Genomic DNA, 17,167 nt, shown 5'->3' with positions numbered 1-17,167 from the left:
GGTGTAATCTCTCTATTACAAGATCTCAGGAGATTTTTATTGGGCCATTTTGTCAGTGACAAAATTGAAGCTAGTATTTTCAACGTGATTGATATTTTACTGGTACTTGAAGTAAAGAGGAATGATGGCTGGGTCTTCAATTTATTTTTCTTCCTCAATTACGATAACAGCTGAGATAAGGGGTATTAAACTGGCTTAATTGGGTTGCCATCATAACTAATGGCTTGATTTTATCCAAACTAGCATATTTTAAGTGGAATTAATCTAAATGATCTTACTGCATCCCCCACGCAATCTAGAACTTGGTGGATCCACAAAAAGACAAAGACCACAGATCTAGGCATCTGTGTGAAGATCAGGTCCCCGCCCCACCCCCCCATCCCTAGTTGGGGGCTCTTGGTTTTTGGTAGGCATTTCACGGTGGGGCTGAACAACATTTTTTTTTCCTCTCTTTTAATCAATCTAAATGTACTTTGCACAGTATTTCAATTTTGAGTCAAATGGCATTATCCGAACATCTATCACACATGAAAAATCATTATCTCAGTGGATTCCATTTTAATCTTACAGCTGTTCTGCCTGGTTCTATATCTGTGTCTTCTTGGGAACCCACCTCACATTTTTCACTGGCAGACTCAAATATACTTTATACAAGTTGCCAAGTCATGAGAACATGCTGCCGAGTTTAGTGATAATTTGGCTTGTTTTTATGTTATCCTTCCCCCTAGTCTTCAAAATGAAAATAGATCGGGAACGGGCCACTTTGATAATCATAGCAAGACTTAATATGGATGCTGAAGATGGTATGGGCTTCCTGGCTCCAACTATCTCATATGCACTGAGCTCCAGGAAGAACTAGAATGGGTTTTTCCCCCCCTTTTTCCTTTAAACTCTCTGCAAGGCATGGGTGCTGGGAAAGAGGGCACTTGGACTCAACTGAAGCAAAATATTTGTGTTTTGTGTTTGGAGTCACAACTTAGATCTTCTCTGAGGATCTAAGAGTCATCAGTAACACTGATGGAACGATGAGGCATGCACAATTTCAGAACAGAAGGAGGGGGAGAAAGATGAGGTTATAGGTAAGAAGAAGGCAGGAGGGCCAGCCTAACAGAATTCTGAGCAAAAGACGGCAAGCTGGGAATCAGCAGCCGGTTCTGCCTTTCCTGCCCATGACCATCCCCTGTGGGATTCCAGAACTCTTAGGAGAAATTGCTTGTGACAGTTTTCAGCCCACACAAGACAGTGAGACTAACATTTGACCTTTCTGGTGATTACCTGAGCAGGAGCGAAAATCACACAGGGATTGGCCCAGGGCTAATTGCTGTGGTTTGCCCTATAGTCAGCACATCCCCAAAGGGGTTCCATCTTACTGCATTCCCGAATGTTCTCTCTCCATCTCAGTATTTTCCTCAACAGTTATTATCCCCCCCATTTTTAAAGACAGTCTAACAATTCTGTGTTCGTTGAAGTCTTTAACAGAAGAGTTCCTGTGCTCTGAAGGCACTGTCTTAACCTTTTCAGAAAATCTGGACCACATAAGGTAAATGATGATATTCATCTCCAAAGATAAAATGCTTGCCAACACGAAAGGTCATACCTTATTAGTCTATAGGATTAAATGCTTTATTCTTCCAATCATTTACAGCCAGTTTTGCTTTTAGCAAAACAGAAGCATTTCAGTTATAACGGAACCGCATTGTTAGGTGATTTGTAACTCATTAAAACTGTTAACAGCTTATGAAAAGTGCCTTGTTCATCCTTGACTGTCCTGTGGGTTACAACCTAGCCTCTACTCGTAGGGAGGGACTAACGTGCCTTTCCTCCCCAAATTGCCTAACCTGGGCCTTGTCGATACTTTTGTGATGCATGACTCCAGGATCTGTATAGACTGGCTTTGGGGCCCCGGGCAAATAGGTCCAAAGAATTTTTTTGTTTCTGTTAAGCACAGAAAGGTTTCCAGCCCTGCTCCTGACTGTCTTTTTATATTCCTGCATCCTGATCTCACAGTCTCTAGTCTCAAAGAGGCACCTAAAAGAAAATTCTCTATTGGTGCTGCCTTGTCATTGTCCTCAACTGGGTAAGCAGAGCTGTGTGTAGAAAATAAGATGGTAGTACTTCTGCCTTTTGCAAAGGATCGTGGGGACCCGAGAATGCGAGCTTTGCTTTGTTTCCTCTGCAGACAACCTGCCTCTCACCTTTCCTGGAGTATCAACCCACCAGCAGCTGAGACTGTCCTTCCATAGAGTGGTAGGAAGCCGAGAGTCTATCTCTAGGGTACACAGGTACTTGGAGAATACGTGAATGGTTACAGCCCTCCTGGGGAAAGTATAGTGGACCAGGTACACGCTCTCTGTGCAGTTGTGTGTTTTTTTTTTTTTTTTTTTTTTTTTAAAGATTTTATTTATTTATTTGAGAGAGAGAGAGAATGAGAGACAGAGAGCATGAGAGGGAGGAGGGTCAGAGGGTCAGAGGGAGAAGCAGACTCCCCGCCGAGCAGGGAGCCCGATGCGGGACTCGATCCCGGGACTCCGGGATCATGACCTGAGCCGAAGGCAGTCGCTTAACCAACTGAGCCACCCAGGCGCCCCAGTTGTGTGTTTTTTTGTTTAGTTTTTATTGAAATATAGAAACACTTATGTTTCTATAAATATACAGCTTGAAGAGTTTTCACAATCTGAACCCACCCGTGTAGTCCAATATTAGAGGATCAGGAAACACATCCACCGGGTAATCTAGTGGTAATGATTAGTTTTGCTTGTGTTTGAGCTTTATATAGATGGAACCATTCAGGATGTGGTCTTCAGACCCAGCCTTTTTTGGTTCAATATTATGTTTGTGAGATTCATCCATGTTGCTCTGAAGAGTTGCAGATCACTCATTCTCTATGTCATAGAGACTCAGTTGGGTGAACGTTCCACAATTGACTTATTCTACTCTTATCGGGCATTTGAATAGTTTCCAGTTTCGGGGCTATTATGAATAATGCTGTTATTCACATTCTGGCACATGCATTTTGGTGAACACACAGCCACAATTTTGTTGGATAAATAGGTAGGTGTGTAATTCCTGGATCATAGGGTGAACAAAGGTTCAGCCTTAGTTGATACTTTCAGTTTCCAAAGTGGCTGTACCAAGTTACCCTTCTACCAGCCTGATAGACTTCCAATTATTTTATATCCTTGCCAACTCTTGGTATGTTTCATCTTACCAGTTCAACTATTTTGCAGGTAAGCCACAGTGCTGCTGCATTTCATTGTATTTTCTTAATTTGTATTTTAATTTATATCTATGTAAATTAATGTCTATTTCTTTGATTAATGAAGTTGTGCATCTCTTCTGTGTTTATTGCCATTTGTTGTGAAGTACCTGTTCAAATTCCTTCCCCATTTTGCTTTGGGTTGTGTCTTTTGCTTAAAGACTGTAGGATTTCTTTGTATTGTAAATATCTTCTACTTTGTGGGTTACCTTTTTACTTTCTTAATATCATTTGATGAACTGAAGTTCTTTTTTTTTTTTTTAAAGGTTTTATTTATTTATTTGACAGACAGAGAAAGTGAGAGAGGGAACACAAGCAGGCGGAGTGGGAGAGGGAGAAGTAGACTTCCTGCTGAGCAGGGAGCCCAATGCAGGGCTCAATCTCAGGACCCTAGGATCATGACCTGAGCCAAAGGCAGACGCTTAATGACTGAGCCACCCGGGCGCCCCGAAGTAGAATAGTTTAGAAACTATTCTACTTCATTGGTCAGTTTTTTTCTGTCTTTGTGCAAACACCACATCATTTTAATTAGTATTTTTTTTCTAATAGGTCAGAATATATAATAGCATAAGTCCTCCAACTTGTTCTTCAAGATTGCCTTGGCTATTTTTAGCCCCTTATATTTCCATATGAATTTTACAATCCACATTTTCTCCTTCACCTCAAAACAAAGACCTGGGATTCTGCTTGGTATCACATTAAATCCTTAAGGTCAGTTTGGAGAGAATTTACATTTCAATAGCATTGAGACTTCCAATCCATGAACGTGGTATATCTCTCTATTTAATAGGATTAAAACTTCTCTTAGAGGTGATTTGGGGTTTTCTTTTTTTTTTTTTTAAAGATTTTATTTATTTATTCATGAGAGACAGAGAGAGAGAGAGAGAGAGAGAGGCAGAGGGAGAAGCAGGCTCCCAAGGAGCAGGGAGCCTGATGTGGGACTCGATCCCAGGACCCTGGGATCATGACCTGAGCCGAAGGCAGACGCTTAACCATCTGAGCCACCCAGGCGCCCAATTTGTGGTTTTCAATAGAGTCTTTTTGCTGTGTCCTCAGATGGCAGGAGGGGTAGAGGCGCTCTCTAGGATCTCTTCTATAAGAGTATTCATCCCACTTATGAAGGCTTCTATCTGATTGACCTAAGCACCTCCCAAAGGCTCTACCTCCAAATGCCATCACACTAGGGATTAGGTTTCGACATATGAATTTTGCGGGGACACAAACATTTAGTCTATAGCACCAGCCATCGCAACCTCCCACACTTTGTACCTTTAAAATCTGGCAAATGTCTTAAGGAGACAATGGCTGTATGTTTAAGGTATGTTTGCTTCCTCTGTTAGGTCCTTGTTTCTGTGAGACCCCCAGGGGATTTCACTCTGTCCTTTAAAGGGTATTTGTCCATGGGGGAAAAGCAGCCATGTGTTTAAGGGCCCTCAGGTTTTCACTTTGTCACACCAGCTCCACATGACTATTACAAGCATTTCTGGTTTATTTCCCTTCATCTTGGGCCCTCTTCCCTGGGTCAAGCCTGACCCTCACCCAGAATCAGAAAAGGTCCCCAGAGAGAAGAAATGGCTGGCTGTCTTGTACTTTTTTTTAGAATGCTTCTTCCCTCTTTGATATTTTCATTGATCAAGGCTTCCTGGCTTCTGTGGCTCTCTGATGCCTTTAAAATTAAAGACTTTTGTAATCTATCCTGATTTTCCTAGTTTTTGCAGTGGGGACAGTAATCTACTACATCCTGCCTGGAAGATCCTACAGACATATCTTTTACCAACATGTTTGGATATAAACTCCTAAGTGACTCCTTGTTTGGAGAAAATCATTTTATTTTGCTTTAGCTTTCCTAGTGTTACATGACCAAAAAAAAAAAAAAAAAAAAAAAATCCTTAGTCTTTCATTCCATCAAATACATTGAATTTCTATAAATTAAATAAAATCAAATGCTTCCTTTGTCTAAAATTGAGACATCAGTTATACTATTAACTTTGATCTAATACGTAAGTGGTGGTTTTTCCTGGCTCAACATAATACCTAGAGATAAATTTTCAGTGAGATAAAAAGGAGTCTTTAAACAAAAAGTTCCTTTGATTTATGAGGTCTTTTTAAATTTATGCTCTTTTTACTCTTAAGTCTTTTGGGCCTTGTTCAAGATTATCATCTCTAATGATGGTTGTGTATATTAATGCCAACCTGTTTTCTATTTATCATTACATCTTCAGGGACATTTCGTCCTTTTGGAAACATCTGTGACACCAGATTTTGATTTTACTTGTTTGATATTAGTATTAAAAGAGTTAGACAAGAAGTAGATTTCACACTGTATTTTTCTTAGGACCATTCGTGGCTCCATTCTTTCCTTTCTATAACCCCCACTGGGGTGAGATTAGCATTTATTGAACATTTAATATGACTTTTGATGGTGAGTGTAGAGGGCACAGCACTTCTATTTCTCATTTCTCACAACAATGTTCTAATTAGGAATTATCTTCCTCATCTTATGGAAGTAGAAACTGAGCCTCAGAGTCTATAAGCAGCTTGCCTAGTCATACCTGGAGAGAAAGCTCTTGTTTCTGGCAAAAATTAAAGTGTACTTCACTTCTAGTTTTTTTTTTTTTTGATGAATAATTGCACGAAATATTTCATAAGGCAATGACCACTCTATTTGCTGTATTTCCACCTTTCTTCATGCTGTTCTTAGCTGAGAATTTTCTCTACAAGTACAGAGACTTTTAGGTAGCACAGAACTCTGAAATCATTCCTTTAGCAGATCTATAATTGACTCTTTTTAATTCAAACAGCATTTTAAACATTCTTGGCTTGTTGTCACCCACTGTTTATGCCCTTAGCACTCCGTCTAGACCCGTTCCTTCTACAAAACTTACCTGTTCTGATGGCTCCCGTCTCTTTTGCATAGGTGACTCTTTAAGAAAAACCTCCTTACCTCTATTCCAGTCCCATGGGACATCATCTCAACATCCACCCCATAAAGACAACACGGGAACAATCCTTTGAAACAATCCTTCTATCAATGGAATAATCATTCCTGGTTTCCGGCCTAGAAATCTGAATATCACCTTTCTCTGCTTTATGTTGAGCACTTATTTTTTTCAAAGTCTTGTTTCTTCCTTCCAGATGTTTTCTAGACTCATCATTTCTGGTCCATTTCTCTTGTCACCTGGCACACCCTAACCCCTGCAACTAAGATACGGGCTATGGCTTTCAACGTATTTCCTGATTCTAGACTCGCTTCAACTAAACTCACTTCACTGCTTCATGCTTCTCTTATCCTGATTTCTGCCACAGCTTTAGAATGCCTCCCTGCCCCCCACATCATCATTGTGCATTTTCTACACTGCCTTGGGGGTTATCTTTCTAAAGGACAAAGGTTATTTTGGAGGCAAGTAAGCAACATAGTCAAATCAAACACCTTGGCATAGCATATGGAACATTTCATGATCTAGTTCAGGATCTATTCCACAGATCTGTTGAGTACCTGCTCTAAATCAGGCACTGTGATAGCAGCCAGGCATTCAACACAAGACCTAGTATCAACCTTAGTGCAGTGGATGCTTGGCCATCTCTCTGCCCCTAGCTTTGTACATATGGAGCCTACATGGAAGCTTTCTCAGTGTCCCACATATCCATATTCTTTCAGGCTTCTATTAGAATGCCTTACCTTTTCCAATCAACAAAACTAAAAGGCAACCTACTGACTGAGAGAAGATATTGGCAAATGACATATCCAATAAAGGGTTAGTATCCAAAATATATAAAGAACTGATACAACTCAACAAATAATCTAATTAAACAAAAATAATCTAATTAAAAATGGGTAGAAGACATGAACAGACGTTCTTTTCCACAGAAGACATACAGATGGCCAACAGACACATGAGAAGATGTTCAACATCACTAATCATCAGGGAAATACAAATCAAAATCACAATGAGATGTCACCTCACACCTGTCAGAATGGCTAAAATCAAAAACACAAGCAACAACAGGTGTTGGTGAGGATGTGGAGAGAAAGGAACCCTCATGCACTGTTGGTGGGAATGCAAACTGGTGGAGCCACTCCAGGAAATAGTATGGAGGTTCCTCTAAAATTTAAAAATAGAACTACCCTATGATCCAGTAATCGCACTACTGGGTATTAACCCCCAAATACAAAAACACTAACTCAAAGGGCTACATGCACCCCTATGTTTATGACAGCATTATTTACAATGGCCAAGATATGGAAACAATCCAAGTGTCCATTGATTGATGAATGGGTAAAGAAGATGTGGTATATAGTCAGACCATAGACTACTACTCAGCCATCAGAAAGAATGAAATCTTACCATTTGCAATGACATGGATGGAGCTAGAGAGTATAACGCTAAGTGAAATACGTCAGTCAGAGAAAGACAAATACCATATGATCTCACTCATATGTGGAATTTAAGAAACAAAACAAATGAGCAAAGGGGAAAAATAAAGAGACAAACAGACTCTTAACTATAGAGAACAAACTGATGGTTACCAGAGGGGAGGTGGGGGATGGGTGAAATAGGTGATGGGATGAAGGAGCACACTTGTTGTGATGAGCACCGGGTATTGTAGGGAAGTGTTGAATCATTATACTGTACACATGGAACTACTATTACTCCGTATGTTAACTATACTGGCATTAAAATTTTTAAAAAATGGGAATGGAATTACAAAAATGCATTACCTTTTCTCAACTTATCTTTATCCCCTTAACCAAGAAGCTCCCTATGACCACCCCCAAGGCTGGACAAGGGGCTCCTCTGGGCTTAAGTCCATCAGAATAGTTATGACATTGCACTGGGGTCTTGTGCTTACCAGCCTAACTCCCCAAATCACTCATTAGTGCACAGAGCACAAGGACCATGCATTATTCAACTCTGAGTCTCCTGGGTCAAGCACAGTGTGTGTGGATGAGTGTCTGTGGGCTATTTCATCCTGCAGTTTCTCCTCAAGAACTTACACAATCTTTCGGCTGCTGCCTCCATCAAAAGACTTGTCTGGTTGTTGAGATGCTTTGAAGATACGACTTTTCCACATACATCCGAATAGATTTCCACTTGTTCACTCATAGTGGATGCAGCTCTTCTCTTTCCCTCTCTTACCACCCATACCACACTCCCTTCTAGTTTTGATTCCTCTGCTCTGTGTTCTCAGGCACCTCTACCCCCTCTCCTGCCACTTATCCAGATCCTACCTGTCCTTCGAGGCCAAACTCAAAGGTTGACTTCATTGTGAAGCCTTCTCTGCCTACTGCATGCCACCCTGATTGTGCACTTCTCAGACACATGATCTCATAGGTGGTGTGCATGTGAGTGCCCAGCATATGGAGACGGGGTCTGAGAGTCTAAGTTTACCCATTATTGTGTATAACGAAGGCACATGCCAAAGGCCCTGTGAATATTCACTTTGATATATGGGACTCAAAACCGAATCTTCAGCTTTTTGGAATAATAGAGCAAAATTTCTTGTGTGCTTGACACAATGGACATCTGTGTTTAACACACCCCGAAACCAACTCTGACCCCCCATCTCAGCCAATGGCAGATCCTGTTAGCTTTGTGTCTGAATCTGACTTCTTCTCATCCCCTCCCCTATTATCAGCCCAAGCCACCCTCATGCCTAGATTGTCACCCGTCTCCTAAGAGGTCTCCATACTTGTGCCCTTGTCCCCCATGTCTGATCTCAATAGGGCAGCATGATTGATCATGTCACACTGCACCCTATCAGCCCTCGGCCACAGCGTCCCGTTTCACCCACAGTAAAAGCGGAGGGTGGTGTGGGGCCCACGTGACGCCACACCATCTGTATCCCAACCCCCTGCCTGTCCCACCCGCTCTCTCTGGTCCAGCCTTCGTGGCCTCCTTGCCCTTCCCTTAGATAACTTCAGGGCTCCCATAGCCACTGCCTTTGTGTTTTTATTCAAATGTTGCTGCCACAGCGAGGCTCCCCAGGGCTGCCTCCTTAGAACAGCAGCACCCTGCTGTCCGCTATCTTTTTTCCATTTCCTGGTTTCATACATACATACTATGTTTCCCTTTTCCCCAAAAAGCATATTATGTATTTTACTCAATTTGCTTCCTTTCTCCATGAGTGGATCAGCTGCACGAGGATAGTCATTCTTGTTTGTTCACTGCTGTATCCCTGGCATCTAGAACAGACTCTGGCACGTGGATGCTGCATTAGTAGCTTTTGAATGAACGGCCATTGTTCTGTGATTATGAAGCTCCTAGCTGAGTGCACCTGATGTCTTTCCATGGTCGTCTGTGCTAACAGGGTAAAAGCTGTGGGACAATTCAGCCACCAAGTTTGGTGATGTCCTCTGGGACTTTCTTCCAACTTGCCCTAAGTGAAAGAACCGTCCCACAGACGAGAGCATGACGCCAAGATGAACGGCATCAGTGTGCCTTCGTAGCTGTGGCACCTGCCTAAGATGAAGCAGTGAGCTCACCACTCTGACCTCTAACTGGACAAAGACCAGAGAATTCCAGGATTTGGGGGTATTACTGACCTACTGTATGTTTAAATGTTCGCCTTCCCTGCCTCCACTCATTTATATTCTTCCCAAGAACACCTCCGGGTGTTACCAGAAGAAATGTAAAATGTAAAAATGCATTTATAACTGAAAAGTATACACTTGGTGACATTTTAAAAATTACTCACCACTGTCGATTGCTAGGAAGAGGGCGGTATACACGCTGTTGTGGACAAATGGCGACTCGCGGTCCAGCACGGCTGTGGTGTCAACGGTCCCATTTATGGGGTTAATATTCAGCCAGCCTGCTGGGTCCTTGTAAACAGAGTATCTGAAAAAAATTTCCCAAACAACATTCAGACTACACTCAGAATAGATGCAAGAAATATTCACTGAGTAGTGGGCAAAAGCTCCCATGCTAGGTACCAGATAATTCTTTTTTTTTTTTTTTAAGATTTTATTTATTTATTTGAGAGAGAGAGAATGAGAAAGTGAGTAAGCAAAGAAGGAGAGGGAGAAGCAGACTCCCCGCTGAGCAGGGAGCCCAACACAGGGCTCGATCCCAGGACCCTGAGATCATGACCTGAGCCGAAAGCAGACACTTAAACCGACTGAGCCACCCAGGTGCCCCGGTGCCAGATAATTCTTAAAGCAAATCCAAAACATCATTACAGTTACTGTTTTGTGTCCCATGTGCAGACCTGTAGGAGAAGCACTATGAAAGTACGGGCAGGGCGCATGGATGCTTGGAGGAAACGGCCATTACCTCTGATAGAGGGTCACCCTGGGGACCTCACAGAAGATGCAGTGTCTGAACCAAGACCACAGGAAAGGGTGGGATGTTGTCAGAGAAGGAGAGGACAGACAAGTCAGGAAGAGGGAACAATACAAATTAACACATGGACCAGAGAGATTCACTAGAATGTAAGCTCCACAAAAGCAAGGATATCTGGGTTTTGGAAAAAAGATGGCAGAGGAGTAGGGGACCCTATTTCAACTGGTCCCTGGAATTGAGCTGGATATCTACCAGACCACTCTGAGCACCCATGAAACCAGCCTGAGATGTAAGAAGATCTGGATCTCTACAAACAGAATATCGCAGGCGGTTGGTTTCGAGGTACAAAGTGGGGAGCGCTGATTCCGTGGGCAGATATCGGAGGATAAATGGCAGCGGGAAGGGTGCCCGGACGTGGGGATCCTACACTGCCGGTGAGTGACAGCCTCGTGCGCTGGGACCGGGTGGTAGCGGCCGGGAAAGGACTTTAGGGCAGCCCCCGGGCCGGAAACCCGGAGCAGCGGGGTCACGCCTGTGAACTGCAGCCCCCGGGGTGGAAACCCTGGGCAGCAGAATCACGTACCGGAACTGGGAGCAGCTGGCGGTTTTAGAAGCACAAAGGGCAGAGACGTGCCCCGACCTGGAGGCAGGACTGGGAGCGCTGTGGAAGGGCGCACAACCCAGGACACTGCAGTTTATAGCAGCACGGACAGAAACGGAGACGGTGTGGCCTGGAGAGCTCACTGAAGAACAGACTGAGGTCTCTCTGCTCTGAGGCAGAGGGTTGGAAACGGTCTCTTCTGCTCTGACTTGCGGAAGAGACACAGAAAGCCGCCAGGGAAAGCTGCCAGAAAACAAAAGCCCCCAAAACTGATTCCCGCTGAGCCCATCCCCCACCACAGGGGGAAGGGCAACTCCGCCCAAACAGGGTTGCATGAGTAACAGTGCGGCAGGCCCCTCCCGCAGAAGACAGGCTGGGAAAACAAGAGGCCAGCAACCCTAAGGTCCCAAGAAAACAGGTGCATCTTGCTTGGGTTCTGGTCAATAATTTGGACTCTATTCATTCCCTCAAACACCCATCAACAGAATGACTAGGAGGACGAGCCCCCAAAATAGAAAAGACTCAGAGATTATGACTTATGCTGCAGATTTACAAATGGATGCAGATATAACCAAGATGTCGGAGATGGAATTTAGGCTAGCAATTGTGAAGACAATGGCTAGAATGGAGAAATCAATTAATGACAACACAGAGTCTCTAAGGGCAGAAATGAAAGCTGAATTGGCAGAACTTAAAAATGCTATCAATGAGATCCAATCCAATCTAGATAATTTAACAGCTAGGGTAACTGAGGCAGAAGAACGAATAAGCGACCTGGAAGACAATATAATAGATAAAAAGGGAAAAGAGGAGGCCAGGGAAAAAAAACTCAGAATCCATGAAAATAGAATCAGAGAAATAAGTGACACCATGAAGCGTTCCAATGTCAGAATAATTGGAATCCCGGAGGGAGTGGAGAGAGAGAGAGGACTAGAAGATGTATTTGAGCAAATCATAGCTGAGAACTTCCCTAATCGGGGGAATGAAACAAACATTCAGGTCCTAGGGGCAGAAAGGACCCCTCCCAAGATCAAGGAAAACAGGCCAACACCCCAGCATGTAATAGTAAAACTTGCAAATCTTAGAACCAAGGAAACCATCTTAAGGGCAGTTAGGGGGAAGAGATTCCTTACGTACAGAGGGAGGAACATCAGAATAACGTCAGACCTATCCACAGAGACCTGGCAAGCCAGAAAGGCCTGGCAAGACATATCCAGGGTACCAAATGAGAAGAACATGCAGCCAAGAATACTTTATCCGGCAAGGCTTTCATTTAGAATGGATGGAGAATGCAGAGCTTCCACGACTGGCAGAAGTTGAAAGAATATGTGACCACTAAGCCGGCCCTGCAAAAAATATTAAGGGGGTTCTATAAAAGGAGAAAGACCCCAAGAGTGATCTACAACAGAAATTTACAGGGACAATCTATAAAAACAACATCCTCACAGGCAACATGATGACAATTAATTCATATCTTTCAATAATCACTCTCAACGTGAATGGCCTAAATGCTCCCATAAAACGGCACAGGGTAGCAGACTGGATAAAAAGACAGGACCCATCCATATGCTGTCTACAAGAGACTCATTTTGAACCTAAAGATACATCCAGACTGAAAGTGAAGGGATGGAGATCTATCTTCCATGCCAGCGGACCTCAAAAGAAAGCTGGGGTAGCAATTCTTATATCAGACAAATTAGATTTTAAACTAAAGTCTGTAATTAGAGACATAGAAGGACACTATATCATTCTTAAAGGGTATGTCCTACAAGAAGATCTAACAATTGTAAATATCTATGCCCCCAACATGGGAGCAGCCATCTACATAAGCCAACTGTTAACCAAAATAAAGAGTCATATTGATAACAATACGTTAATTGTAGGAGACCTCAACACTCCACTCTCAGCAATGGACAGATCATCTAAGCAGAAAATCAACAAGGGAACAAGAGCTTTGAATGATACATTGGACCAGATGGACCTCATAGATATTTACAGAACATTCCACCCTAAAACAACAGAATACTCATTCTTCTCGAGCGCACATGGAACTTTCTCCAGAATAGACCATATACTGGGTCACAAATCAGGTCTCAACTGATACCAAAAGATTGAGGTTATTCCCTGCATATTCTCAGACAACAATGCTTTAAAACTGGAACTCAATCACAAGAAAAAATTTGGCAGAAATTCAAACACTTGGAAGCTAAAGACCACTCTGCTCAAGAATGTTTGGGTCAACCAGGAAATCAAAGAAGAACTTAAACAATTCATGGAAATCAATGAGAACGAAAACACATCGGTCCAAAACATATGGGATACTGCAAAGGCGGTCCTAAGGGGGAAATACATAGCCATCCAAGCCTCACTCAAAAAAATAGAAAAATTCCGAATTCACCAACTAACTCTACACCTTAAAGAACCAGAGAAAAAGCAACAAACGATGCCTAAGCCATGCATTAGAAGAGAAATAATTAAAATTAAAGCAGAAATCAATGAATTAGAAACCAGAAACACAGTAGATCAGATCAACAAAACTAGAAGTTGGTTCTTTGAAAGAATAAGATCAATAAACCACTGGCCAGACTTATCCAAAAGAAGAAAGAAAGGACCCAAATTAATAAAATTATGAATGAAAGGGGAGAGATCACGACTAACACCAAGGAAATAGAAACAATTATTAGAAATTATTATCAACAACTACATGCCAATAAACTGAGCAATCTGGATGAAATGGAGGCCTTCCTGGAAATCTATAAGCTGCCAAGACTGAAACAGGAAGAAATTGACAACCTGAATAGGCCAATAACCAGTAATGAGCTTGAAGCAGTGATCAAAAACCTCCCAAAAAACAAGAGTCCTGGGCCTGATGGATTCCCTGGGGAATTCTACCAAACATTCAAAGAAGAAATAATACCTATTCTACTGAAGTAGTTTCAAAAAATAGAAACAGAAGGAAAACTTCCAAACTCATTCTATGAGGCCAGCACTACCTTAATCCCCAAATCAGGCAAAGACCCCATCAAAAAGGAGAATTTCAGACCGATATCCCCGATGAATATGGATTCCAAAATCCTCAACAAAATCCTAGCTAATAGGATCCAACAATACATTAAAAGGATCATCCACCATGACCAAGTGGGATTTATCCCCGGGATGCAAGGGTGGTTCAACATGCGCAAATCAATCAATGTGACAGAACACATTAATAAGAGGAGGGAGAAGAACCATATGGTCCTCTCAATTGATGCAGAAAAAGCATGTGACAAAATACAACATCCTTTCCTGATTAAAACTCTTCAGAGTATAGGGATAGAGGGAATATTCCTCAAGCTCATAAAATCCATCTATGAAAAACCCACAGCAAATAACATCCTCAATGGGGAAAAGCTGAGAGCCTTTCCCTTAAGATCAGGAACATGTCAAGGATGCCCACTCTTGCCACTGTTGTTCAACATAGTACTAGAAGTCCTAGCAACAGCAATCAGACAACAAAAATAAATAAAAGGTATTCAAATTGGCAAAGAAGAAGTCAAGCTCTCTCTTTTCACAGATGATATGATAATTTATGTGGAAAACCCAAAAGACTCCACCCCCAAATTACTAGAACTCATACAGCAATTCAGTAATGTGGCAGGATACAAAATCAATGCACAGAAAGCAGTTGTTTTCTTATACACTAACAACGCAACTGTAGAAAGAGAAATTAGAGAAACGATTCCATTTACAATAGCACCAAAAACCATAAGATACCTCGGAATAAACCTAACCAAAGAGGTAAAGGATCTATACTCTAGGAACTACAAAACACTCATGAAAGAAATTGAAGAAGACACAAAAAGATGGAAAAATATTCCATGCTCATGGATCGGAAGAATAAACATTGTTAAAATGTCTATGCTACCCAGAACAATCTATACCTTCAATGCCATCCCAATCAAAATTCATTTTGAAAAATGACATTTTTCAAAGTGCTGGAACAAACAATCCTAAAATTTGTATGGAATCAGAAAAGACTCTGAATTGCCAAGGAAATGTTGAAAAAGAAAAACAAAGCTGGGGGCATCACGTTGCCCGATTTCAAGCTATATTACAAAGCTGTGATCACCAAGACAGCATGGTACTGGCACAAAAGCAGACATATAGACCAATGGAACAGAAGAGAGAACCCAGATATGGACCCTCAACTCTATGGTCAAATAATCTTTGACAAAGCAGGAAAAAACATGCAATGGAAAAAAGACAGTCTCTTCAATAAATCGTGCTGGGAAAATTGGGCAGCCACATGCAGAAGAATGAAACTCGACCATTCTCTAACACCCTACACAAAGATAAACTCAAAGTGGATGAAAGACCTCAATGTGAGACAGGAATCCATCAAAATCCTAGAGGAGAACATAGGCAGTAACCTCTTTGACATCGGCCACAGCAACTTCTTTCAAGATACATCTCCAAAAGCTAGTGAAACAAAAGCAAAAATGAACTTTTGGGACTTCATCAAGATAAAAAGCTTCTGCACACCAAAGGAAACAGTCAACAAAACAAAGAGGCAACCCACAGAATGGGAGAAGATATTTGCAAATGACACTACAGATAAAGGGCTGGTATCCAAGATCTATAAAGAACTTCTCAAACTCAACACCCAAAATCAAATAATCAAGTCAAAAAGTGGGCAGAAGATATGAAAAGACACTTCTCTGAAGAAGACATACAAATGGCTAACAGACACATGAAAAAATGTTCATCATCATTAGCCATCAGGGAAATTCAAATCAAAATCACATTGAGATACCACCTTACATCAGCTAGAATGGCAAAAAATGACAAGGCAAGAAACAACACATGTTGGAGAGATTGTGGAGAAAGGGGAACCCTCTTACACTGTTGGTGGGAGTGCAAGTTGGTACAGCCACTTTGGAAAACAGTGTGGAGGTTCCTCAAAAATTTAAAAATAGAGCTACCCTATGACCCAGCAATTGCACTCCTGGGTATTTACCCCAAAGACACAGATGTAGTGAAAAGAAGGGCCACATGCACCCCAATGTTCATAGCAGCAATGTCCGCAATAGCCAAACTGTGGAAAGAGCCGAGATGCCCTTCAACAGATGAATGGATAAAGAAGATGTGGTCCATATATACAATGGAATATTATTCAGCCATCAAAAAGGATAAATACCCAACTTTTACATCAACATGGATGGGACTGGAGGAGATTATGGTAAGTGAAATAAGTCAAGCAGAGAAAGTCAATTATCATATGGTTTCACTTATTTGTGGAACATAAGGAATAGCATGGAGGACATTAGGAGAAGGAAGGGAAAAATGGGCGGGGGGCAATTGGAGGGAGAGATGAACCATGAGAGACTATGGATTCTGAGAAACAAACAGGATTTTAGAGGGGAGGGGGGAGGGGGGATTGGTTAGCCCGGTGATGGGTATTAAGGAGGGCACGTACTGCATGGAGCACTGGGTGTTATATGGAAACAATGGATCGTGGATCACCACATCAAAAACTAATGATGTATTGTATGGTGACTAACATAACATAATAAAATTAAAAAAAAAAAAAAGCAAGGATATCTGTTTGCTGTCATGACCCCAGCTCCTAAAACATTGCTTAGCACACACACAACACTCAAGAGACAGTTGCTGAATGAATATTTATGTACCAGAATGTGGATGGTTGTGGTTGGGACACAGCTTCTCTAGGGGACACTGAAGGTATAGGAGTTTAGTGAGACGTATTATAAAGAACCTGAGCCACTGTTTGGGTTTTGGATGATGGGAAACCATCAAAGAATTTTAAAATGTTACTATTTTTTGAGGTTGTTGTAAAGGTACCCCATGCTCATTCTAAGAAGTTCAGACAAAATCCCATTTATCAGGGAGACTCTAACTGAATATGACTCAGATTTCTTTGAACTGAGTGGGTTGGGTAATGTGGGACTGTCCCAGTGACACATGGCAGGTGCTCCAACCACTTCTGTACTTGAGCCAGAGAGCTGCCGGTCAGTGTTCTCCTGCCAT

At 42.0% G+C, this 17,167-nt stretch overlaps 1 protein-coding gene across 1 annotated transcript in view; it reads right to left on the bottom strand.

Annotated features, from left to right (window-relative positions):
• Positions 1 to 17,167, bottom strand: part of CDH13 (cadherin 13) — a 1,026,047-nt gene that overhangs the window by 20,274 nt on the left and 988,606 nt on the right. Inside the window, exon 17 of the mRNA XM_044921967.1 lies at positions 9,953 to 10,095. Coding sequence (XP_044777902.1) covers positions 9,953 to 10,095 — 143 coding nt within the window. The remainder of the gene's footprint in view (positions 1 to 9,952; positions 10,096 to 17,167) is intronic.

This window comes from Neomonachus schauinslandi, chromosome 16, assembly GCF_002201575.2.
Source record: "Neomonachus schauinslandi chromosome 16, ASM220157v2, whole genome shotgun sequence".
NCBI classification, from domain to species: Eukaryota; Metazoa; Chordata; class Mammalia; order Carnivora; family Phocidae; genus Neomonachus; species Neomonachus schauinslandi.
The sequence above is the reverse complement of the archived record's forward strand: the minus strand, read 5'-3'. Positions and strand labels throughout refer to the sequence as shown.